At 33.3% G+C, this 25466-nt stretch overlaps 1 protein-coding gene across 2 annotated transcripts in view; it reads left to right on the top strand.

The window, feature by feature from the left end:
* PKN2 (protein kinase N2) overlaps positions 1 to 24545 on the top strand; it is a 130142-nt gene extending 105597 nt beyond the window's left edge. Inside the window, exons 9-22 of one of the 2 annotated variants that reach the window (XM_025417744.3) lie at positions 2883 to 3026; positions 3323 to 3398; positions 4207 to 4381; positions 4619 to 4745; positions 5441 to 5571; positions 5654 to 5729; positions 5807 to 5898; positions 9992 to 10168; positions 13525 to 13587; positions 14517 to 14593; positions 18190 to 18332; positions 21512 to 21619; positions 21834 to 21914; positions 22000 to 24545. In XM_025417744.3, coding sequence (XP_025273529.3) covers positions 2883 to 3026; positions 3323 to 3398; positions 4207 to 4381; positions 4619 to 4745; positions 5441 to 5571; positions 5654 to 5729; positions 5807 to 5898; positions 9992 to 10168; positions 13525 to 13587; positions 14517 to 14593; positions 18190 to 18332; positions 21512 to 21619; positions 21834 to 21914; positions 22000 to 22203 — 1674 coding nt within the window. In that variant the 3' untranslated portion in view covers positions 22204 to 24545. The remainder of the gene's footprint in view (positions 1 to 2882; positions 3027 to 3322; positions 3399 to 4206; positions 4382 to 4618; positions 4746 to 5440; positions 5572 to 5653; positions 5730 to 5806; positions 5899 to 9991; positions 10169 to 13524; positions 13588 to 14516; positions 14594 to 18189; positions 18333 to 21511; positions 21620 to 21833; positions 21915 to 21999) is intronic. The other variant, XM_025417745.3, reaches the window with a different exon arrangement.
* Positions 24546 to 25466: the final 921 nt, after the last annotated feature.

Below are 25466 nucleotides of genomic sequence, written 5' to 3'. Positions count from 1 at the left end.
GGATCAGATTGAACAAGGCACCCTTGTGTCCTCTTACACATTGATTTGTTTTATGTGGAAAAATCTATTATGGAAAATCCAGTTTAGCAAAGTTAAGATGTCATCAAAAGGAAAGCAGTACATTCTGATGTTGAAACTGAACTTAACCATGAGCTAGTATTTCTTAGAGTGTCCCACAGATGTCACTGTGTTTCCTTTGTAAAGTTAAAATATCCTCCATTGCCCCAAGAGTTCCTCACAGTTTGGGAACGTCAGCATTCTTTGTGCTTCACTTTTTATGTTAGATCTGTGCCAGGTTTTTTTTTAATGCAGCACATTTTTTAAGTTGTTCTCTTCTCTCTCCTACTTATAGGGCTAATTCAGTGTCTTTAAAGGTTTTATTTATTTATTCATGAGAGACCCACAGAGAGATGCAGAGACGTAGGCAGAGGGAGAAGCAGGCTCCTCACCGGGAGCCCAATATGGGAATTGATTCTGGACCCTGGATCACTCTCTTGAGCCAAAGGCAGAAGCTCAACTGCTGAGCCACCCAGGCATCCCCCCGTTGTCTTTTTCTGTTTACTTTCAGGCCTTATAGAGACTTCAGACAGATCAAACAGGTGCCTTAGATCTACCACAGAGTTTTCTCTTTGATCCTAGGTTCAAATTCATAGTAAGACCAAGTGAAGCACAAGCTGGAACAAAATAGCTTAGCTATTTTGGTTATGATTTTACTCCATCTAGAATTTTGTTTCTCTTAGAGTTTGACATTACCTAGAAGGATGTCCTTTATAGAACTGGCCTGCTTCATCTGGAAAGTTGCCAGCAATAGGCAGTTACACTTAGAGTTTAAATTCAATAAACATTAGTGACATCTCTTTATATAAAAAGTATTTTCCTTTTGAGGAGCTCTATTCCTGCTTTACCTATCCAAATCACACTGATGTTAGGGATTGAATTAGGTTTAGGCTTCTGTGAAACAATGTTAGAAGTATTGACATAAAAAAAACTTGTCTACTACAGGTCAGTCACCCTCCCCCCCCTTAATTTGTAGAGAGTCCTATTCACAAGGAACAGTACAAAGTTACAAAAAGTAAAGAGCTTTATACCTAAAACCTCAGTGTAGAACGCCAGGAAAGCTAGCCTTCCATCTCAAATGTTAGCTCTTTTCTAACACCCTTCAGTTTAAAACATTGAATGAAGTAAAAGCAGAAACAGGAATGAATTGATATGTTTTATTGGAGTTGCTAGAATAAAAACACATGAAGTGACTTCTCAGCCAGAAAAAGATACAATCTTAACTTTGTGTTAAGTGTTGGCAGTGCCTAAAGTATAAGAACTTCTAACAAATACTAATTCCATCCCCAGTGTCTATACCCCTTGCGTCTGTCTGCCTAAGCTATCACAGGTCTTCCTTCCTGACACTAGAATAAACAAGAGAAAATATACCTCTCCTCTAGTCTGAAACAGTGTAAATTACCAGTCCCTGATTCAGTTATTCTTCTGGTTTATTTCCTACAATAAATTCCCAAAATACTTAAACCTTTAATTTGAATAGATGCCATTTGCTGATCTTTAAAGAATTATACTCTACTTATACTTTTGTGACAAATATTCTCTCCCACAGTAATTCTATTTCAGAGAGAAGAAATGAAGGAGGTGGGCAGCCCTGGGTTCACATACTGCCACAGATAGCTTTTTCTGATTAGTTAAGAGACCTTCTAGTCCAGTGTGTCTTGACTCATTTTTTTTCATGTTCTGTTTTTTATAAGTGTTTTGTGTGTGTGTGTGTGTTTATTTGCATCAATTCATTTTATTATTTAAAGTAAAAAGATTTGTTATTGGGTATACCATATAATAGGCATAAGTTCCTAAATTGGAAGTTCTTATATAAAAGAAGTAACTCATTACTTTGTTGAGCCTAAGAGGGGGGAATGTTTAGCTCTTCTTGTGGATGGTCTGTGAAATCCTGAAAAAAAAGTAATGGAGAGGTCTAGTGCTCTCTAATTAAAATGTATGTAAATTATAACATATACGTAGAGGTCAGTTTATGGCTTGACCCCCCACCCAGTTTATAAACTGTGTTCTAATTGATAAAACTGTATGTTTTTCCACCTAAACATTATTTTTAATGGTTACACAGTATCTCTCATATGGGTATGGTATTATATACTTGTCTCTAGTTTCTGGATTTTCAGGTTGTTGCCAATTTGCTACCTTTTGCGGGGTGGAGGGGTTATAGTAAGTGGACATCTTTTTTTTTTTTTTTTTTTTTTTTTTTTTTTTTTTTTTTAAACAAAACTTAGTCTGAATTTTCCTTTCTCACCTGCACAGGCCCCTGCTATCACTAGTCCTGTTATCTGGTGGTACTCTTTTGAAGATTAAAGGACCTAATATTTTTAAAGTGCTTAGCACAGTGTGTGGCACACTGTAATTACAGAATAAATACTATCTGCAGACCTTCTCTGACTCAAGTTGGGACAAGGAAATAAGACAGTTTTGAAATGTATTCTTTGAAGAGAGCACTGAGGTCTTTCACTAGTAGCAGAGTAATGATACCAAGAGGAAAAGGAAAATCTGAAAGACTGAAGCTATGGCATTGAGAAGAGTTTCTGTGGTCATATATCTGTATTGGTTGTTCCTAGTTGTGTATACTTTATAAAAAAGGAATATCTTAGCTGGAGACTGTTGGAATGTAAATTTCTTCCTTAGAGTTAAAATATATAAGTTTATTAATATATAGTAGAGAAACATTACAAAGCACTCTTTAAAATAGTGTGACTTTTGTGTGTGTTATCTTTGTTTATTGTATTTGTATTTTATATTTTTTGTGATCTTTTATTCAAGTGTGTGTCCAATGATGTCTTCTGTTTTCTTTATTTTTTTTTTTTTAATTATCCTAGTCACGTGAACTGGAAATTTCAGTTTATTGGCGTGATTGGCGATCTCTGTGTGCTGTAAAATTTCTGAGGTTAGAAGATTTTTTAGACAACCAACGGCATGGCATGTGTCTCTATTTGGAACCACAGGGTACTTTATTTGCAGAGGTAATAAATGTATTTTATTAAATATACATTACTATAATTGAAATTATATATGTAGGCAGCATGATGTAGAATGGAAAGAGTATTAGGCTGAACAACAGCCAACTTGAATTCTTGGCCCAGTTCCACTACTGCATAGGTATTACCTTAAGACAAATCATTTATCCTCTATAGGTCTGTTTTCTCACCTAGAAAATGAGAAGTTGGGCTTAAATTATATCTATATCTTAAGTTTCCAAATTTCATGAACCATAAATCCAAAGCTATACTCATGTCAAATTGAATTTTCTTCCCTGCAGGTTACCTTTTTTAATCCAGTTATTGAAAGAAGACCCAAACTCCAAAGACAAAAGAAAATTTTTTCAAAACAACAAGGTAGTTACTAAGGAATCAAATACAGTGTCTTTTAGTGTATTCTTATACATAGGAAATCTGCATTTAAAAGTGATACCCATCTTTGTTTTTTTGTTTTCCTTTTATTTATTCGTTTCTAACTTTTTTTATTAAGGAACATTTCAAACATACCCAAAAGTAGAGAGATTAGTACCATGTACCATCACTTAGCCTCAACAACAGCTCATGGCTGATTTTATCTATATCCCATCCATATATACCTCAGATTACATGAAGCAGACGTGTATACTGGTTATACTGGTTAATCCATATACTGGTTAATCCATAAGTATTAAAGTTAGTATCTCTAACTTTTTTTTTTTAAGATTTTATTTCTTTATTTGAGACAGAGCATGTGAGAGTGCATGAGGTAGGGGAGAGGCAAAGGGAGAGGAAGAAGCAGAGTCCCCACTGAGCAGGATGCCCCATGTGGGGCTTGATCCCAGGACCCCGGAGATCATGACCCAAGCTGAAAGCAGATGCTCAACCTATTGAACCACCTAGGTGCCCCATTCTTTTTTTTTTTTTAAGAGAATTATTTCTTAAACTTTAGCCGCATATCATTGTTAGACTTAAAAAAAGTAACAGTGCCTACTTATTTATTTTTAAAACTATATTCACTATTTTGCACTAGCCTTTAATAACAAATAGTTAAGAACTATTTTTTTAAGTGACAAATTTTATTTGTTCTTCATAAATTATAAACCAATGAATATGGATTTTTAAATTATGGCTTTTGGTAACATATAAAAATTACTTATTCTATTTTCTTTATTCACAATATCCACAGGCAAAACATTTCTCAGAGCTCCTCAAATGAATATTAATATTGCCACTTGGGGAAGGCTAGTAAGAAGAGCTATTCCTACAGTAAATCATTCTGGCACCTTCAGCCCTCAAGCTCCTGTGCCTACTACAGTGCCAGTGGTTGATGTACGCATCCCTGAACTAGCACCTCCAGCTAGGTATGTGTCTAAGATTTTTAGGCATCGTTCTTATGAAATAGTTATTGTAACATTCATATATACTGATGACAATGAGTCTATTAAAAGTCTGATTTTTTTCCAAGTAGTATTTTGAAATTAATGTTCTGCTTACTTTAAAAAAATGTAAAAGATAAAATTGTTTGCTTTACTTTCAAAGCTATTTAGAATATATACTTTTGATTACTGTTTTTGGTGAATTACTTTATCTTTTGTAAGTGATTCTACAGTAACCAAGTTGGACTTTGATCTCGAACCTGAACCTCCTCCGGCCCCACCACGGGATTCTTCCCTTGGAGAAATAGATGAATCTGCTAAATTAAGAGATTTAGATACACCAGCACAGGTAAGGCATTTTAAACCTTGTATAATTCCTTTTACCAAATGAATTATTGATAAAAGCATCATACTGAATGAGATGTACCTTTCCGTTAATTAAAAAATTGCGTGAACTGTGTTTTTATGTTTCTTGTGAGTGAAACATAAAACCTCTGGGTGCTCATGGGCCAGTACAGATAGAATAGGCTGCTGAAGCTAAAATCACAGGAACATGGTTGATATTATTTTTTTTTTATTTTTTTTTTTTTTATTTTTTATTTATGATAGTCACAGAGAGAGAGAGGCAGAGACACAGGCAGAGGGAGAGAGGGAGAAGCAGGCTCCATGCACCGGGAGCCCGACGTGGGATTCGATCCTGGGTCTCCAGGATCGTGCCCTGGGCCAAAGGCAGGCGCCAAACCGCTGCGCCACCCAGGGATCCCCATGGTTGATATTAGATGATATATTGCTTCAAAAACTCTATCTTGTAACTTGGTTAACATGATTTCTAAATATTCATTGAAGATGACAGTAATGTGTTCATTTTTCAAATATTTTAGATAAGTGTAATATAGAATAATAACTAAGAATAAATATCCATTTTCTGAATTTTACATTCTTGCTAATATTTGTATTGGCTTTTGACATTTTTAAACTTTATCTTTACCAAATAATTCATTTCTCAATATTTCTATAATTAAATAAGTATGTAATATTTTATAGGATTCAGAAACTGTTTTTGATATTGAGAATGACAGAAATAGTATACTTCCGAAATCTCCATCTGAATATGAACCTAATATTCCTCAACCAGGCCTAGGATACAGTGGTATTCGAGAACTTGAGGATAGAAGGTAAAGAATATATATACAGCTTTGTTACTACATGTTGTGACCCATGGTTTTACCTTATTTTTAATTGACATACTGTTTTCAGATCTCAACAGATGTTTCAGTTTAATCTACAAGACTTCAGATGTTGTGCTGTCTTGGGTAGAGGACATTTTGGAAAGGTAATCTCTTAAATTTTCTTGGACTGACTACAAAGTAATAACTCAAATAGAAAATACTTATTTTAATCTCATTTCAGGTGCTTTTGGCTGAATATAAACACACAAACGAGATGTTTGCTATAAAAGCCTTAAAGAAAGGAGACATTGTGGCTCGAGATGAAGTAGACAGGTTAGTTTTTTTTTTTAGTGAAATTGTTTATTTTTCTGAAGTTCTAACTTAAGATCATGCAAATTGACGTATATATTGCAACAGCAAAACTTTCCATTTCCATAATATGTGGAGAAACTAAATTAATGTAGCTATACTTGTGTAAGGTAGGCATTAATTATTGTTTTTCTTTCTAGCCAACTTCTTATGAAGGTTTATTGGTTAGTGGCTACCAAGGAAAGATGATGAAATATTTAAGTTAATTGTATTAAGTTTTTTATACTTGGAGATGGTAAAGTGTTTATATGGAATAGGAACTGTTACTCATCTGTGGTTGGGGGAGACTATTTCCCATTTCATATTACAGAAGTAATACAGTGTCATTTATAGGTAATCTGCACTCAACTTGAATGGTTAATACATTCTGCTTTTTAAAATGCACCAAATCTATTTTTTCTTTCATTTTTCTTAAAGTGATATTTTTTGACCAGAACATCTTACCTGTCTGGGTTTAATAAATATAAATTGATATGGATACATCATTATATGCAATTTTTAAAATGCAAGGATTTGGGGGACAATATTATAATTAGGTTAGAGAATACCTTTAAAAAGACTATCTTAATAAGATGATTAAATATAAAATTATTGTATAACAAGTGACATATATGACAGAGACTTTCATTTGATATTTATAAGCAGTATTTGTTTTAAACCACTTGAAAGCATCAGTTGATATTAATAAAAGACAGCTCTATCTATGAAAAGAGCCTAGGATTATGAATGAAAAGACTGGCTTCTCTATTTGTGGTTGTTCCTTAATTAATGCTTTGACCCCAGGGCAATTCACTGAACATCTTTGAACCTCCATTAACCCGCATATTTTTAAAATATATATTTTTGGTAATCCTCACCTTAATGAATTGTATTAAGTGCTACACGCATACACACACACACCCCAAATTGCTATTTTACTTTTAATGTTTTTTTCCCATCACATGGGAAGTTCTTTCTTCCCTTTTTTTTTTTAGGTATTTATTTATTTGAGAGGTTGAGAGTGCATGCACACAGGCTGAGGAAGGGCAGAGGGAGAGAAATTCAAGAAGACTCTGTGTTCAGCACAGAACCCATTGTGGGGCTTGATTTCACAACCCTGAGATCATGACCTGAGCTGACATCAATAGTCTGATGCTCAAACTGTGCCACCCAGGCACCCCAGGAAGTTCTTAGAATTAGGATAGATTTTGAAAACAAAGAGAGTTTTTTATGTTAAAAAAAAATTCCTTTTTGGTTTGCCTATTTTTTACCTGTTTTCCATATCCCTCAATTACATCAAAATAAACTATTTCTTGATATGTAAAACTACCCAGAGAGGATTTCGTTGAATATTTATACAATATTCTGTGCACCATATGATGTGTATAGAACTGTATTTTTATTTTACTGAAGTAGTTGGTTAAAGCAAACCTTTAATCACACTGTCAGTATGTTTATAACTGCAATAATAGTAGGGTCAAATATTTTTCTTTGGAAGAATGTTTGCTTTATTCCAGATCCGTGAATGGTAAATTCATTTTTTCCCAAAAACAATAGTAAGCTGGTACTACCTCTGTTAATCTTGGTGGTTTATATAGCTTCCTGCTACATTGTTACTACTTTGAGCCAAGTCTTTATAGAACACTTTCTAATTAAATCTAGACAGAATAACATTAATATTACTAATACTGAAGAATGTCCAGATCAGAGGATGGAGCTCTAGCCAGAACCAGAACCTTACTGAAAATTAATCCAGCCTTGGTGAAAAGTTGATAAATGATCCTTACTAACTTCAGTTATAAATCCACATATAACATGGAAGTAAAATAATCTTCAGTAGGACTGGTACAAAACAGAGAAATAGAAAATCTGTAGTGAGAAATAAAACTCACTGTTAGAAGAAATTTGAAGAAGGCAGCAAAAAGGAGTAATCAGAAGAAAGCAAGAAAAGAAAAGAAAACTAAAAAATAGATTAACATATTTTGAAAAGTAATATTTAAAAGATTTTATTTATTTATTCATGAGAGACACAGAGAGAGAAACAGGCTTTGGCAGAGAGAGACGCAGGCAGAAACAGAGGCTTAGGCAGAGAGAGATGCAGGCTCCCTGTTGGGAGCCTGATATGGGACTTGATCCCAGGACCCCCAGGATCATGACCTGAGCCAAAGGCAGACACTCAGCCACTGAACCCCACCCTATTTTTTTTTTTTAATGTTTCCAAAATATTTAATGAGAGTTTCCTTTCTAAGTTTTCTTTCTCTAGGCTGGATTTTATTATTTAGCTTAGAAAACTGCCTTTTTTTTTTTTTTAACAGATCATAGAAAATTCCAAATCAACCTCTTTTTAAAATGAAAATTATGGACTAACTCCAAAGTATTAAGATTCATGTACAAAGATTGCATTCCCCACCTACCATTAGTAGAAAATTCTCTGTGAGCCTGTCTATGCCTAGTCCTGAGTAAGAATGTTACATTCATGTATGTCCCTGTAGTGCCTCTTCACTCAGCTTTCTTTTTTTTACCAGTTTATAATTCAAGTCAACAGAATATTAATTATATTGGTTGGAAGTATATTCTTGCAGTCATAGAACAAAAGCACAGCTGACCAGACATACAGTGGGGCATCTAGATGGGTCAGTTGGTTAAGTGTCTGACTTTGGCTCAGGTCATGATCTCAGGGTCCTGCAATCAAGTCCCAAGTAGGGCTCCATACTCAGCGGGGAGTCTGCTTCTCCCTCTCCCCTTGCCTCTCCTCCTGCTCATGCTCTCTCATTCATAAATAAATAAATAAATAAATAAATAAATAAATAAAATCTTTAAATATAAAGAAATGTATAAATAAATGTATAAACCTCACTCTCCCACCCTTTCTGCATACTTGCTCACTCTCAAGTAAAAAAACCTTTTAAAAAAATAAATAATATTTGATCTGATTTTCTTTTGAGTTTTACAGTCAATTTGATTACTAAATATTTTCAAGGAAAGGAAGAATAGTATTTTTTGCTATTTAGACATATTAATGTTCCAGAGTCTGTAAGGTTAACCATTGTTCTTTGTAGCAGCTTGTAAGAGTCATAAGCTGCTACAAAGGCAAAATCTGTGAGCTATAGATTTTACAAGTTAGATCATTCTCAAGAAGCTTCCTTGAAACATGTTAGTAGAATTCTCCATATAGCCTCTTTTTCAGTCAGCCTTCTAAATTTAAATTTTATGCAACATATCTTTATCTCTCAAATTCATATTTTATATGTAAAAATATTTGAATACTTTAGCCTGTGAATTATACATACTGTCCTTGAAATTACCTTCATCACAAATTTTATATTTTTAGAATTATTCTTGAAGCCCCTGGGTGGCTTAGTTGGTTGAGCATCCCACTCTGGATTTTGGCTCAGATCACGATCTCAGGGTCTTGGGATTGAGCCCCAGGGGCTCCCTGCTTAGTGAGGAGTCTGCTTCTCTCCTTGTTCAGCCCCTCCCCCATGCACATGTGGCATGTGCTTTACTCTCTTCCTCTCTGTAAAATAAACCTTAAAAATTTTTATTTTAGTTATTCTTTATTCTTACTGATTCCTGATAAATGTTCACAATTAACCTCTAAGACTTTTTTAATTAACTATGACCACTAGCCCTGTAGGTTCTACTCTAATACTATCAATGTGAACTCTAATCTTTATGTCATGCTAATCATATATTTTAGTTTTCATTAATATATTTCAATTAAAGGGGCACCTGGGTGGCTTAATAGTTGAGCATCTGCCTTTTGCTCAGGTCCTCATCCCAGGGTTCTGGCATTGAGTCCCGCATCAGGTTCCCCATGGGGTGCCTGCCTCTCCCTCTGTTTGTGTCTCTCGTGAATAAATAAAATATAAATAAATATGTAAATATATTTCAATTAAAGTTATGTATATCAAGTAGACCAAATTTTTTAAAGCAGAACTAAGGCACATTTTATGGTTTTAAAGTTATAATAGGTAAGAGCTTTGCTTATTTTAGAGTTCACTAATTTAAAGAATGTTATTTCCAACTAGAACTTTTTTTGAAAAACCTATTGATTTTTAAATATTTTCTCTTACAGCCTGATGTGTGAAAAAAGAATTTTTGAAACTGTGAATAGTGTAAGACATCCCTTTTTGGTGAACCTTTTTGCATGTTTCCAAACCAAAGAGCATGTTTGCTTTGTAATGGAATATGCTGCCGGTGGGGACCTAATGATGCACATTCATACTGATGTCTTTTCTGAACCAAGAGCTGTGTGAGTATGCTTTAGACATTTCTCTTGAGTTTTTTCATGACAGATTTTATGCCAGGAAGGAAAAAACTCTGAATTTATTTTCTTTCCAAATGGAAAATATATTTTTGCAAAGAATATGAGAACTTCCCTCACATGCCTTTTTGCCATATATAAATGTATCTGTTTTACTGTTTTCCATGTTGAAAATTTTATGGATTACCCTAAATCATACTTGATAATTTAGATACACAATTTAGTAAAATTTCTTCCGGTTTTTCTATTGTATTTTCTTCCTAGGGAATGCCATCTAGAACCATGGCTTTAAATACTAATTATACTCAAAGTATATTGTTAAGTGAAAAAAGAAAGTAAAAAGGAGTCTCTTGTGTATTTGTATGAAATATTTATATTTGCATTTTAAAGGGTAATGAATTAAAAGGTATATAGTAAGTATTTGTTTGCATGTGCTTATGATATTTCTGAAAGGACATAAAATAAACTTTTATGCATATTGCATCCAGTGAAAGATACAGAAAGCAAACTTTTCACTCTGTTTTTAAAGTTTTTGAATTCAATATTACATGAAGGTTTTGCTTTTTGAAATGCATAAAATAAGTAATAGGAGATACTCGAGATTAAATATATCTTCCCCCCTTCTATTATCCAACACAGTTTTATAGCTCTTCAAGTAGTTGAAGCTAGGATTTGAATATGGGAAAGTGATCTGAATAGACATACACACTGTGTATGCTGATGTTTACCAACTTTCTATCTTCAGCCCTGACTTCTTACCTAATCTTCCAACTCTAATAGCATTCAGCACCAACTTGACTTTTCCATACATATGGCTAATAAGTATTTCTCTTTGCACACTGAATTCCTGATTTTTCCCATTTCCCCCCAACCTTACCCACCACTCCCAGGCCTGCTACTCTTCTAATCTTCCCCTTCTTCATAAATGGCAGCACAAGTTCAAACTAAAATATAGGGAGTCATTTTTTTTAAGGTTTTATTTTAATTACAGTTAGTTAACATATAGTGTTATATTATGCTTCAGGTGTATACTATAGTAATTCATACATCACCCAGTCCTCATCACAGGTGCCCTCCTTAGTCACCATCACCTATCTAACGTATCCCTCCACCCACCTCTCCTCTGGTAGCCATCAGTGTGTTCTTTATAGATAAGAGTCTTGTTTCTTGAATTGAGTCACTTTTTTTTTTTGAAGGAGTCACTCATGATCCTCTTTCCCTCACATAAAACATCTAAATTATTAGTGGGTCTGATCTACCTACTTTCAAAACATCTCAAATCATAAACCATTAATAAACCTTTACTGGGTATATTCTTGATTCATCACCTGTCTATATTCTGACAACTGACATTTGTGTAACATTTTCACTTTCACTCCTTTATTTGATTCTCAACATGATGATTAGAAGTATATAGAGCAAATAGGAGTACACTTGTACCTTCACATTTCAGATGAAGAAATAGAGGGATTAGTTCTGATGGTTAGTGAAGCTTTCAAAAAGAAGACAAAAGCCAGAAAGTAGAAGTCTTTACTGAATATTTAAGAATTAAAAGCAGAGCATCTAAAAAAAAAAAAAAAAAAGCAGAGCATCTAGACTATATCTAGCCTGTGCTAACTGAACATGGAAATTTGTTTTTATTTTGCTATGCTCTGCCCTTTTTAAAAGAAATTTAATTCAATTCTATCCTAAGGAACTTTGTTTATGCTGCAAATACAGGTCATATTACAAACAAAACTGTTAAGCCCAATTGAATATAAGAATAAATTGCTATATTGTAATACTTCAAATCTGAAATACTTCCCCTCTTATAAGATCCCATTAGATTAGATCAGATCTCACCTCAAATGCTATTTCTTTGAAATGCTTTCCTGAGTACCATATCAAAAATACCACTACATGATTAATGTCCAAATCAGATCATCCTATTCTATTTTCTATTTTATTATCTCCATCTCACTTTATTTCTACCTGGAATTATCTGTTTATTTTTTATGTTTTTATTGCCTGTCTCCCCTCACTCAAAGGGAGGATAATGTCTATTCTGTGTGGGACACCTAGAAGTGTGGTTGGCACATACTAGGTGATGAGTGAATTTTTATTGACCAAGACTGTAGTATCAAAAATAGTTTGTTTCCTAGCTGTGCACCATTAGACAAATGAGTTACTCTCTGAAAGCTTCATTTTCTGCTTTTGTAAAAGATTTAAAGGCTTGATTTGAAGGTTAAATAGGCTGATAAGTGAAAATACCCAACATAGTACCTGACACATGGTATATAAGCGTTCAGGGAAATATTTATTTTAAACAACATACCCATTATTTGTTGAGTATCATTTGGGCAGTTTGTTTGCAAAAAATGAAATAAAAGATAAATCAAGGTATTTTTATAATTGCTATAATATTGTTTTGTCACCAAAATAAGTTTGCTAAAAACTTAAGTATTAAAATAACTACCTTGGGGCGCCTGGGTGGCTCAGTGTTTGAGCTCCTGCCTTCAGCTCAGGGCGTGATCCCAGGGTCCTGGGTCAAGTACCCCATCAGGCTTCCAACCCTCTGCCTATGTCTCTGCCTCTATCTCTGTGTCTATAATGAATAAATAAATAAAATCTTTAAAAAGAAAAAAAAACTACCTTAAGCAATTTTAGATTCATATCTGTTTTAATGGACTTCAGCTGAATTCTTTAAACTTTCAACAAATAATTTTAAGAGCTAATGTATAATTATTTCTAAATATTTGCATTTTTAAATTCTCCCAAATTATGGTCCCATTTGGTGTAAATATGATCATTCTCTGATTTAAATTGTGTGATTCTCTATTGCTAAGAAAAGAAATTTCAGTATCCATAATATGACATTCAGGGGTCCTTCACAACGTTATCCCAGGGTATCTTTTCAGCCTTGTCTTCCACTTCTTCCCCATTCTTACTTCAGCCACAACAAACTTGTTATTGATTGTCAAACGTTATGCGTTTTACATCTCTTTTGCTTTCCCTCTTAGGGAATAAATGCCCTGTATTTAAGCAGTTCTACCTTTCACACTGTCCTCGTGCCCTTAATGTAGATTGCAATTTCTCAGGATCAAATGTCTACTCTAAGGATTTTAGTGACACCACCCCTAGGCAAAGTTAATGGCTTCCTTTGTAGAGATCGTATTTTTCTTACTTTTTAATTTTACCCCTGATATTTAGCATATATCTTACTGTGTCTAGCACATAGTAAGGACTAAATAAATATTGGTGAAATTAATTAACTACAGAATTCTGCTTTGAAGCATAAAAGTATAAACTGGGATTCGAGAGCAGTGGAATTTATTAAATTTCTTTTGATTTATTTCTTCAAACAGATTTTATGCTGCATGTGTAGTTCTTGGGTTGCAGTATTTACATGAACACAAAATTGTTTATAGGTGAGTAAAGTTTTGATACTTTCTAATGGCTTACCTTGGTGTGAATTTGAGTTAAAAATAATTTAAGAAGGATATTTTGTGTTTAATCAGCTTTTTAATTTTCTCTTTCAAATGATAAGTGACCTCTAAAAATGTTAAGTTCCAATTTTCAAAGAAATAGTTAACACAGTAATTATATGATGAACCTCTTTGTTCTTGTTCTTCTGCGTATTACCTAACTAAAAATTGTAAGTTGACCTATGACAAATTCACCAACAGTATTCATTCTGGTGATTATTTTATGTTCAACTGATCTACTGCAAAAAACTTTGATAGACCAATTCTACTCAAAATTTGTCCATGATAAAATAAGTAGCTTGTGTCAGAGTATAAAATATCTTCCTTAAGTATTGCTCTGAACTAAATACTGTACTTGGTGGCATACCTGATATATTAGTGGAAGTTCTTTATCAGGTTGCTAGTAACTATTTATTACTAGCCCAGTAGCCAAGCAATGGACTACATGTCGAATAGTATTGCTCTGGATTAGACAAATTCAGGAAGGCCATGGCGTAAGAATTAGAAAACTAAAAACATTAGTTTATTCAAACTTCTAACAATATTTTCAAGGTAAGGGTTTCCTCATGGTCTGAGTTTACTTAAAGGATAAGATATTTTTGACTTTTAAATCTATTAGTATAGATAGATAGCTTTCTCTTTACTTTGCATTATTCTCTTAGAAGGTTAAACCAGCCCTCTTGATACTTTATTAATAGTGTCAGCTTGAGTTTTTTCCTATGAGTGGTGTGTTAGCAAACTTCAAACTTAGTCTAAGTCAGATTTATCACAAATAACAAATTAATAGAACCAGAGTTAAAAATGCTTGAACTCCTTTTATGTTTTAAAATACATTTTCATTTTGCTTTTTTTTTTTTTTAAATCCTGAACAGAGATTTGAAATTGGATAACTTATTGCTAGATACAGAAGGCTTTGTGAAAATTGCTGATTTTGGTCTTTGCAAAGAAGGTAATTGGAGTTCCCTTTCTAATAGATTACTATCCCTTTGTACTTTGGTACTTTCCAAGTTTGTCTATGAAAAGTAAAATATATTTCTAACTTTAATTGATTCTTTACTAAGATGTTATGGACTGTTTGTGTGACTTGATTATCACATAATTAAAAATTTTTTGGATACGAAATAAGGTTAGGTTTTCAGAAATCACAGTATAAAACCTAAGATCCTCTTTGTATGATTAATGATTCTGTCACTACTCTGAAAAAACATTGGTTAAGTACCAAATTTTTTACTTTTCCGAGACTGTACAGAGTACATTACATAGGCCTAATAACTTTTCTCCAGCTTCTTAAAACTTAAAATGTTTTTAAATAAGAAGAAAATACACATATATTTCAGAATCCTTTCTCCATATTCAAAAGTGAATAAATAAATAAACTGGGGAAATGTGAATCAGAGGTGAGAAAAGTGTAAAGACTGTAGGCTTAGGCAACAGACAGCCCTAGGTTTGAATCCTGGCTTTGCCTCTTACTGTGTTTTGGGATGAATTACTTTGGAACCTCGTTCAGTTTGTGTCCTCAGATATAAAATGAATATAATTCTTCTTGTTTAAGAGTATTTTGAGAATTGGAGATATGTGGCATATAGTAAATAGGTACTCTCATCTTGACATTTAATACATTGCATTGTAGTGAACATTGTCTATGTCTTCCTTCTACACTGGGTAGCTTCTTGTTTCTTATTCAGCTTTGTTTCCATAGAGCATATATAACATAGTACTTGACACATCTTAAGTATTCAGTGAATGTTTGATTAATATAAGTAATTGGGTGAATGAATGAGTGAATTTGTAAATATATTTCCATCAGTTACCCACCAACCTCTTAATCTGAATCCAGTAATACTTTTTTTCTCTTACTGGATTTCCTTGTATTGAACACTGCTGATATAAATGCTTTTGTTCCCCAGAATTTGTCCTTAGCCTATTGCTCTTCACTGCTAGTTTTTAACTACAGGCAATATGCTAATAATTACCAGATCCATTATTCCTTTCCTAACATATATATTCAACTATCTACTTGACAGCTTTGGTCAGTAGTTATCTCTAACACTATACAAACCAAAATCATTTCTTTTTTTCAAATAGTCTAGTTTGTAGTTGATGGTGCCACAGTCTTCTCAGGCTCCCAACTTGAAAATGTGTTATTATCTTGGATTCTGTTCTCTTCACTTTTCCACATCAAATTAATAGCCAAACTGTGCTGACATCTGCCTTCTTAATATTTCTTAAATGTTTCATTTCCCCTCTACTATTGCTAGCTATCCTCTTGTTTGACAAAACTAATAGCCTCTTTGCCTTTCCTCTCTCTAGATTTTTTTTCTGCTTCAAATCAACCTGTCATGTAGTTGCTAAAATGGAAAAAGGGCCCATGTAAATAAAAATCTGACCATCGGGATCCCTGGGTGGCTCAGCAGTTGAGTGCCTGCCTTCGGCCCAGGGTGTGATCCTGGAGTCCTGGGATCGAGTCCCACATCAGGCTCCCTGCATGGAGCCTGCTTCTCCCTCCGCCTGTGTCTCTGCCTCTGTCTCTCTGTCTCTTTTTCCCTTTGTTCATTTGTTTTGTTTCTTAAATTCCACACGAGTGAAACCTTATGTATTTGTCTCTCTCTGACTTATTTCAATTAGCATTATACTCTCTAGCTCCATCCATGTTATTACAAATAGCAAGATTTCATTCCTTTTTTATGACTAAATAAGATTCCGTATTGTGTGTGTGTGTGTGTGTGTGTGTGTGTGTGTGTGTGTGTGTACATCTTCTTTATCCATTTATCTATCAATGGACACTTGGGCTACGTCCATATTTTGAATATTATAAATAAACATAGGGGTTCATATATCCTTTTAAATTGTTTGAGTGTTTTTATATTCTCTGGGCAAATACCCAGTAGTGTGATTACTGGATCATAAGGTAGTTCTATTTTTAATTTTTTGGAGAACCTCCATACTGTTTTCCACAGTGGCTGCACCAATTTACATTCCCACCAACAGTGCATAAGGGTTCTTTTTTCTCCAGATTCTCGCCAACACTTGTTTCTTGTGTTTTTTAATTTAACCATTCTGACAGGTGTGAGGTGGTATCTCATTGTGGTTTTGATTTGTTTTTTTCCCTGATGATGAGTGATGTTGAGCCTCTTTTCATGTGTCTATTAGTCATCTGTATGTCTTCTTTGTAGAAATATCTATTCATGTCTTCTGCCCATCTTTTAATTGGATTATTTGTTTTTCAGGTATTGAGTTGTATCAGTTCTTTATATATTTTGGATGCTAACCCTTTATCAGATTGTCCTTTGCAAATATCTTCTCCCATTCAATAGTCTGTCTTATACTTTGGTTTATGGTTTGGTATAGAAGTTTTTATTTTCATGTAGTCCCAATAGTTTACACTTGCTTTTTTAAATTTTTTTAAAGATTTTACTTATTTATTTATTTATTCCTGAGAGACACAGAGAGAGAGGCCAGAGACACAGGCAGAGGGAGAAGCAGGCTCCATGCAGGGAGCATGATGCAGGACTGGATCCCAGGACCCTGGGATCACAACCTGAGCCAAAGGCAGACGCTCAACCACTGAGCCACCCAGGTGCCCCTACACTTGCTTTTATTTCCCTTGTCTCAGACGTATGTAGAAAGACTTTGCTATGGCTATTATCAAAGAACTTACTGCCTGTGCTCTCTTCTAGGATTTTTATAATTTCAGGTTTCACATTTAGGTCTTTAATCCCTTTTGAGTTTATTGTATGATGTAAGAAAGTGGTCCAGTTTCATTCTTTTGCATGTAGCTGACCAGTTTTCCCAGCACCATTTGTTGAAGAGACTTTCTTTTTCCCATTGCATATTCTTGCCTCTTTTGTTGAAGATTAATTGGCCATATAATTGTGGGTTTGTTTCTGGGGCTTTCTACCTGTTCCATTGATCTGTGTGTTTGTTTTTGTGCCAGTACTATAATGTTTTGATTACTATAGCTTTGTAGTATAACTTGAAATCTGGAATTGTGATAACTCTAGTTTTGTTTTTCTTTTTCAAGGTTGTTTTGATGGCTAACTCCTAGTTATCCAAGGATTTGCTTTTTTGGTATTTTCTATACCAAATGTTATTTTTCTAATGAACCAAATAAAATATTTGAAAGACTGAATTTGAAAGATAATAGAAATTGAAGCTAAAAATCAGTTTTTTGTTATAACTTCTTAGCATCACTTCTAAAGTAATGACAAGAGAGAAAATAAGTAAAATGAAATATAAAAATTTTATTACCCTTAATACCCTTGTTAACTTAACTTTGAACATTCTAAGCATGAATAAATTAGTAGCTGAGTAAATGATTGACCAAAATATTTATTTTTACCTATTAATTAAATAGTAGAGTTAACTATTGCACAGTTTTCTCTACACCAGTCCTAATATTTTCTTTAGAAGTCTGATATATCTTGAGTTTGATCACCATACACAAATGTGGAAATTTAATTTTGTTTCCTAGGGATATAGTCTGATGTTTTATCTATCATCTAGGTTTTTTCTTTGCTAACAAATACTTAAATTTTACCTTTTCAGGAATGGGATATGGAGATAGAACAAGCACATTTTGTGGCACTCCTGAATTTCTTGCCCCAGAAGTATTAACAGAAACATCCTATACAAGGGCTGTAGATTGGTGGGGACTTGGTGTTCTTATATATGAAATGCTCGTTGGTGAGGTAAGCAGTATAAAATAGATGAGAGAGAAATGAGGAAAGATGACTGAAAGAACAAAAGATGTCATTTATAAATGACTTAATGTCTCCCGCATAAGGAGAACTTAAGTTTTATACACATTTATAATATACTAATAATTGCCTATGATTCTATCTTGTACTCTATACCTCTATACCTGTAACAAAAAGTCAGCTGTGTGTTGATCAAAATACATATTATCTTCAAAAACAGTACCTCAGAGTTAAAAAGATTAACATTTTTCCCCTCCTGTTTTTTTTTAGATTAACTTAAATTTCTTCGGGGGAGGGGGCACCTATGTGGCTCAGTCGATTAAGTGTCTGATTCTTGGTTTCAGCTTAGGTCAAGATCTCCATCATGAAATCAAATTCTGCATCCAGCTCCTTGCTCAGCATGGAGTCTGCATAAGATTCTCTCCCTCTCCTTCTGTTCCCCCCCACACCCCCACTCATGCATGTGTTCTCTCTCTCTCTCTCTCTCTCTCTCTGAAAAAAATAATCAATTTATGGAGATAGCTTAGTTTTACACAGAAATTGTCACTCCTTAGGAAACGGTGAGTTATATCTAATAAAGCAGCAAGAATTGGCTAGTCTATTTTGTTATAAATTGTTGGAAATGATAGAGTGGAATTGGGAAAGGGTAAATATTTAGACAAGTCATTGAAAACTGCTTAGAGGGGCTTACTGATTTGGGGTTGTAAAAAATGAGGTTGATTCATTATTTTGCAGGTTTCCCAGTACCAGCAATCTTCTTTGAACATTCTAAGCATGAATAAATTAGTAGCTGAATAAATGATTGACCAAATTATTGAATGTCAGAAATTTCCAAAGTATTATCATTTAATGATATTTGTTCCAGACAAAGGATTTTAATCCATCCAAACGATAGCCCTTTTGGTATGTCAAATTGGAGTGGATACTTAGAAGAGGAAAAGAAATAGCTAATTAAAATGTTTACCATGTGCCAGGCACTATTTTATTTACTTTACAAATATTAGCTCATTTAGCTTTTCAGCAAACTTTAACAAGCTCAATACTAGTCTTAGGCCCATTTTAAGGTATATAAATGGAGGCACAAAGAAGTTAATAACGTGCTTGAAGTCACAGAGCTCTCGTGTGATGGAGCTGGGATTTTTAAGGCTCTCTGTTTTAAGAACCTCTCTAAACCATTATGCTTTGCTACGTCAGAGTGTGGAATTAAGTTACCAAAAATTATATGCTTGCTTAAAATTTATTCCACATATTAGAGCTGATAGGCAAAAAATGTGAGTTTATTATAAAATACTACAGAATTAAGAACCAGTTGATTCTATCTCCTCCTATCCTAAAATGACTGGAAAACTTTGCAATGGACAAATGAAGCTCCTGTTCTATATTTTTTTAAAAGAGCCTCTAATTGATTAACCTCCTAATTACAAGAATATAAAAGACAAGGGATTCAGCTCTTCCATCACAAATTTTTATTGCAATATCCGTTCTCTTTAGCACCTTTGTAAGAGGATAGTTGGGATAAGAACTGAACTTAAAACTTAACCATCATACTTTATAATTTTTTTATACTTTATAATTTTATAGCGTTGGTAAAATTTTAGCAGTAACTACTAACTGTGATAAAAAGGTTTGGCTAAAGTTTATATCTAATTTCTCTATTATTACAAATAATTGAAAACTCACTGGATATATCATGCATTTTCAAATTTGTTTTTGAAATTTGTATTTATGTTTCTTTGGGTTTTGAGAACTAGAAAGACTCCAGGAATAAACTAACATACTAGGTCCTCTTTCCCAGTGCCAAATGAGAATGAAAGTATCAGAGAAGTTTAAAGTAAGCTTAGATACTGAACAGACCATTGCATTCTTTTTATATTTGCTTAAAACACATTTGTTAGCATTCTGTTGTTAGTTCTACTAGCTTATAATCGATTTGCAGAAACAAGGAACTTTAACACCTTAATGAATATGTGGGTATATCTTCACTATTCAAGGATTTGTATTTTTTAAATACAAAATTGATCAGAGAGACCAATGCTTTGTGTTACCACTTGAAATTCTGATTGAGAATCCATGTGAAATAGAATTTTCCTCTAATTTGCAGCTGCCTCAATCCCAGAAAGAAATTATATTATCCCACATAGTAGATATTTGATTTATCTATTTGATTTATCTATTCTGAGTGAGTGAATGAACAAAACTAAGGTTATGATCATTGAAAAGTTTGAAATTTCCTTAGATAAGAGCAATAAAATTGGCAGCTCAGCTTTAGGAAGTTGGGTTCTAAATTCATTTTCATAGATTCAGATCAAAGATCTTTCTCTTTCCAGTAGTATTGCTTTCTCTTTGGTCCTTAATCATTAATAACTTAACAGGAAGTAAGCCTGTAAAGAAGAAGTAAATCTTAAGTCCTCTCAGATTGTGAGGTAATAAGCCATATTTCATAGCCACATTTCAACATGGTTTAGCTTGTCCCTTTGTGCATCAAATGGTTATACTGAATGTAATTTAACTACTTTTTTATGACTTAGGGTCATTACTTTAAACTCTGCTTCCTGAGATACCCTAAGACTGGTTGTATATCAGGCTTAAGTTAAAAAAGCCTAATGTATGCTTTTGAGTGTAATTTCGTTGGCATCTGCTTCTTAGTGCAGTCATTATACCTTTAAATCTCCTATTGTGTTTTGCTAATTAATTTGTTATTGACTGTGATGACATTCAAAGCACATCCATATTAAATGTATTCCCACAAACTCTCTGCTTCTATGGTAACACTTATTACTGTATTTACCCATTTCCTTCTGTCTTTCCACAAGATTGAGCTTCTTGAGGAACATGTCGATAATCTAAATGATTTTCACTATCTAGTAGCACTCAAAATATTGACTGTTAGGCCAGATACATGAATGAAATAAAATAGAATGGAATTAAATGAAAGATTGTATTACTAATATAACCAAATTTGCTATTAAGGTCTGGGAAATAAAGTTGAAGAAGATTTCAATGAGACTATGTGATATATCATCTGGATAATAGATCTATCTATTCTGACTTCTTGTAGTCTTTGTTTGGTGTTTTGGTATTTCCTCACTACCTGGTTCTTAGCTGTACTTTGGATGAGTGATAAGATTTTTTGAAATTCATTTTGACTTACTCAAAGATATTTCTTCTAGTCTCCCTTTCCTGGAGATGATGAAGAGGAGGTTTTTGACAGTATTGTAAATGATGAAGTAAGGTACCCAAGGTTCTTATCTACAGAAGCCATATCGATAATGAGAAGGGTAAGAATTAATGATTTATAAACTGTTTAAATTTCTTATATTGAAGGACATTTCTCAATTAGAATTTTAGAAGGTTTTTATTTTTCACTTCATAGATGTTGCATAGTTTAGACAAACACATAAGAAAAAAACATTAAATCTTTGTAGGTTATGAGAATCTTTATCAACGAAGTCACTGGTTTTATTTTAACTTTTATACTTTATGTTGCATTAGCTATTAAGAAGAAATCCTGAGCGGCGCCTTGGAGCTGGTGAGAAAGATGCAGAGGATGTAAAAAAGCACCCATTTTTCCGGGTAAGTGTGAAAGTTTAAAATTTTTTGTGAAACTAGCAATTAGATATAGGAAACTAAACTGGTTATTTTATATTTTGCAATCTAGCTAATTGATTGGAGTGCTCTCATGGACAAAAAAGTCAAGCCACCGTTTGTACCTACCATTAGAGGACGAGAAGATGTTAGTAATTTTGATGATGAATTTACCTCAGAGGCACCTATTCTGACTCCACCTCGAGAACCAAGGATACTTTCAGAAGAGGAGCAAGAAATGTTCAGAGATTTTGACTACATTGCTGATTGGTGTTAAGTTCCTAGACACTGTGAAACCAAGCACACTAACTCACAAGAAGACCTCTTAACAATAGCAACCCTTCATTTGCTGTCTGTGCCACCAGTAGCTTCTGAGTTTTTTTGTTTAAACACATGAAGATGTCTTTAAAAGTACTATTCTAAAACCTTCTTGAAAGTGGCTTCTTAATGTATTTTCAACGTAAATCTGAGCACTGGAAACAGTTTCATGGAGTTTAAGTGGAATGAACATCGGCCATGAAAACCTATCACAAATGAATACTTTTGGATCAATAGTCTATTTTTTAAAGAAAGAAAAAAAACAACCACTTTTCCACAGTCCCTATCTATTCCTTATGCCTGCCTTAAGTGTAAGGAAGATTAATCATTTCATGTCATTTAGCTATATTTTACAAAAAAAGAACAAAAAGGGCTTGGGATGCTGTTATTATTCACACATAGTAATTGTTTGAATAAGGCAAATGCTCTTATTTTTTTAATGAAATTACTGTAATATCAAAAAAATGTAGTGGTAGTTTGTGCTCCTTTTTTGGCTTTTAAAAAAAAAACAACTTGATATCTTGTTTTATAAATTTTCTATATTTATTAGGAGAAAATTTTTATTGCCTTATCTTTCCAACCATGTAATAGAGCCTCATAGCCTTCCAACAGAGCTACTTGCCAAACAATTTTTTGTTTATTAAACCATGTTGAAACAGGAACAACTAAAACATCAGCATTTACTTAAAATTTTAAGAATGAGGACTTCTGATTAGCCTGAACCAAGATACTGTATTACCCGTATGCATTCCCAAAGTCTAGACAGTTAATATGTTCAATCATACCTTCTTCCAAAATCAGTGAACTAATTACTCCTTTTTTGATATTCATTGTACATTTACCAACCCAATTTATCTGTTATGTCTACTGTAGAAGGGAACTATATCTGTTAAAACATAGGGATTATCATTGTATACATGCTGTGAACATGTATATGTGCAAGTTGTAATGTATTCTGTGTTGTAGGTTTATTATTTAATTTCACCCCTTCATCACTTTTGTACAGTGGCCAAGCAGACACCTCAAACTCCAGCATTTACGTTAAGTGCATTTGTACATTTTAGGCTACTGGATCCAGATTTTATATTGGCAGTTACTGAGGGCAAAAGCAATATATTGTAACAGAATGTATAAATATTTTTGATAAAACAGTCTATATTTTATAAAAACTATTATAACACTAAAGCTGTACCTCAAAAGTCTCAAAAATAATTTGATCAAATACCTTTTACAACTTTTCAGAGGATCCATTTGTGGCTTTTTTTTAATGCTCTTATAGGAAAGTCTTTTGGCAAGCCATGACTCTTCCACTTGCCTGGAGTTTTTTTGGTTTTTTCTTTTTGTTAGTTTTTTCATTCTTTTCCTCCTAGTCTATGACCTCACTGTTTTTCCTTAGTTCAATAATAACATCTTTGATTCCATGCTCAGCATGTTAGGATCACCATATCTCAGGAATAGCAAGTTGTTAACTAACCATACTGAATTAACCATTTAATCACAGTGATCTCATGTCTTAAAAATTATTCAAATTTAAATTCTATGAGAAACATAAAAGCACATTGATTTATAGAAGATTTATAAATATTTCAGTCTTGCTAGGGTGTGTTGGCATATTTTTGTGTACTCTGAGAACAATTAAAATTGTTCAGAGATAATTCATATTTCCATCCAAATTGATTATTACCCAAGATTCTTTGGGGGGGAATCTTAGAGAAAGAGGGAAGGATATGTTATTTAAAGTTATTTAAAATGCCAGTTAACTTCCTCGTTAAAGGACAGTAGAGGATCTTATCTTAATTGGCGAATTTACAGTGTTAGCACATTAAAAAAACACTAAATACTTTTGAGGTACAGTCTGCTCACCTTTTCTGGTTCTCAAATATGCATAGAAAGCAATGTCTAAAATAGGCTTTTAGCATTAAAAACTGACATAGCATTTTGTAACTACACAGTGTACAGAAATTTTTAATTAAAGTCAATCACTAAAAAGATTAGAGGGCAGGGTATATCACACAATTAAGCTGAAGAAAGCACTAATATTTTCTGTAGTTTTTAAAATATATATATATATTTTAGTCAGATTTAAAAATTTTAAACTATAGAGTGTAAATATATTTTGCTATTACTGTATGTGTAAGTGACTGCTCAAGCACTTTGTAAGGAAATTATTAGTATATTTTAGAATGGTACACTATGCATTCAAATGAAATGTGCCTTTATGTCATTCTAAGAAAAAGTGTTTTGCAGTCATAAATTACCACAAATGCACAAATTAAAGTTTAAATAGATTATAATTTGTAACTTTGGTTTTTAAGTATTATTTCCTTTTGGAAACTTCCTGTTGGTCAAAGTATGTCTTAGCTCAACTATACTCAAGATCTCAAAGACTAACTGCTTAGCTTTCTTGCAAGTGCTTTTTGTCTTGGTAGGGCAAAATCTGATTCAGAGCAAATTGTCCACTTCACTGTTAGTAATGGGGAAAGTTTGCATTCTACTTCTGTAAGATCAATAATGTCTTTTATTCAGTGGATATTATAGGATACCATCAGTGTGCTACACACTGAGGATAGAAAGGTGAAAAAAGATCAGAGTCTTAATAAATGAAAAACAGTGTGCATTAAAATGCAAGCACCAGTAATATATGTAGTATTCTCTTGTTTGAAGTTAACTTTATTTTAGGACCTGACCTTTCAGAAAACAGGCAAATGAAAACAAAATGCTAGTCATTTTATAGTCATCTTATTCAAATATTGCAAATGGAATATTTTAGGAATATAAAATGATCCATGCTAACCCTATAACACAAACTGAGGTCACAGTGAAATTTCATTATATGTTAATTAGGTGAAAGCTGATTCAAATCTAACAAAATTTTTACAGGTGTTGCTGATCTTCCCAAAGCAACTGAGGGTGAGTATGAGAAGCCCAAAAGAACAAATACCAATTCTTAGATCATAATCTTAATTAGAATTCTTACTTACTTTCTAGCTCTCTTTTGAAATCTAATGTATCTCTGAGGTAGTGGCCTTATATGTATATAAATATATGTATTTATAAATATACATATATAAATCTATACATATAAAATAGAGGTAAGTTCTTAAGTAACTTCAAAGTGTCAAAAATCTTGCATGATTTCCACTTCTTGTATCATGACTAAGCTCCTAAGACCTCCAATAAGACACATAATTTGAGGCACTGCTGGTCTCACTAAAGGTAAGA

Source organism: Canis lupus, chromosome 6, assembly GCF_003254725.2.
Source record: "Canis lupus dingo isolate Sandy chromosome 6, ASM325472v2, whole genome shotgun sequence".
NCBI classification, from domain to species: Eukaryota; Metazoa; Chordata; class Mammalia; order Carnivora; family Canidae; genus Canis; species Canis lupus.
Note: the sequence above shows the minus strand (reverse complement) of the source record. Positions and strands in the feature narration are given on the sequence as shown.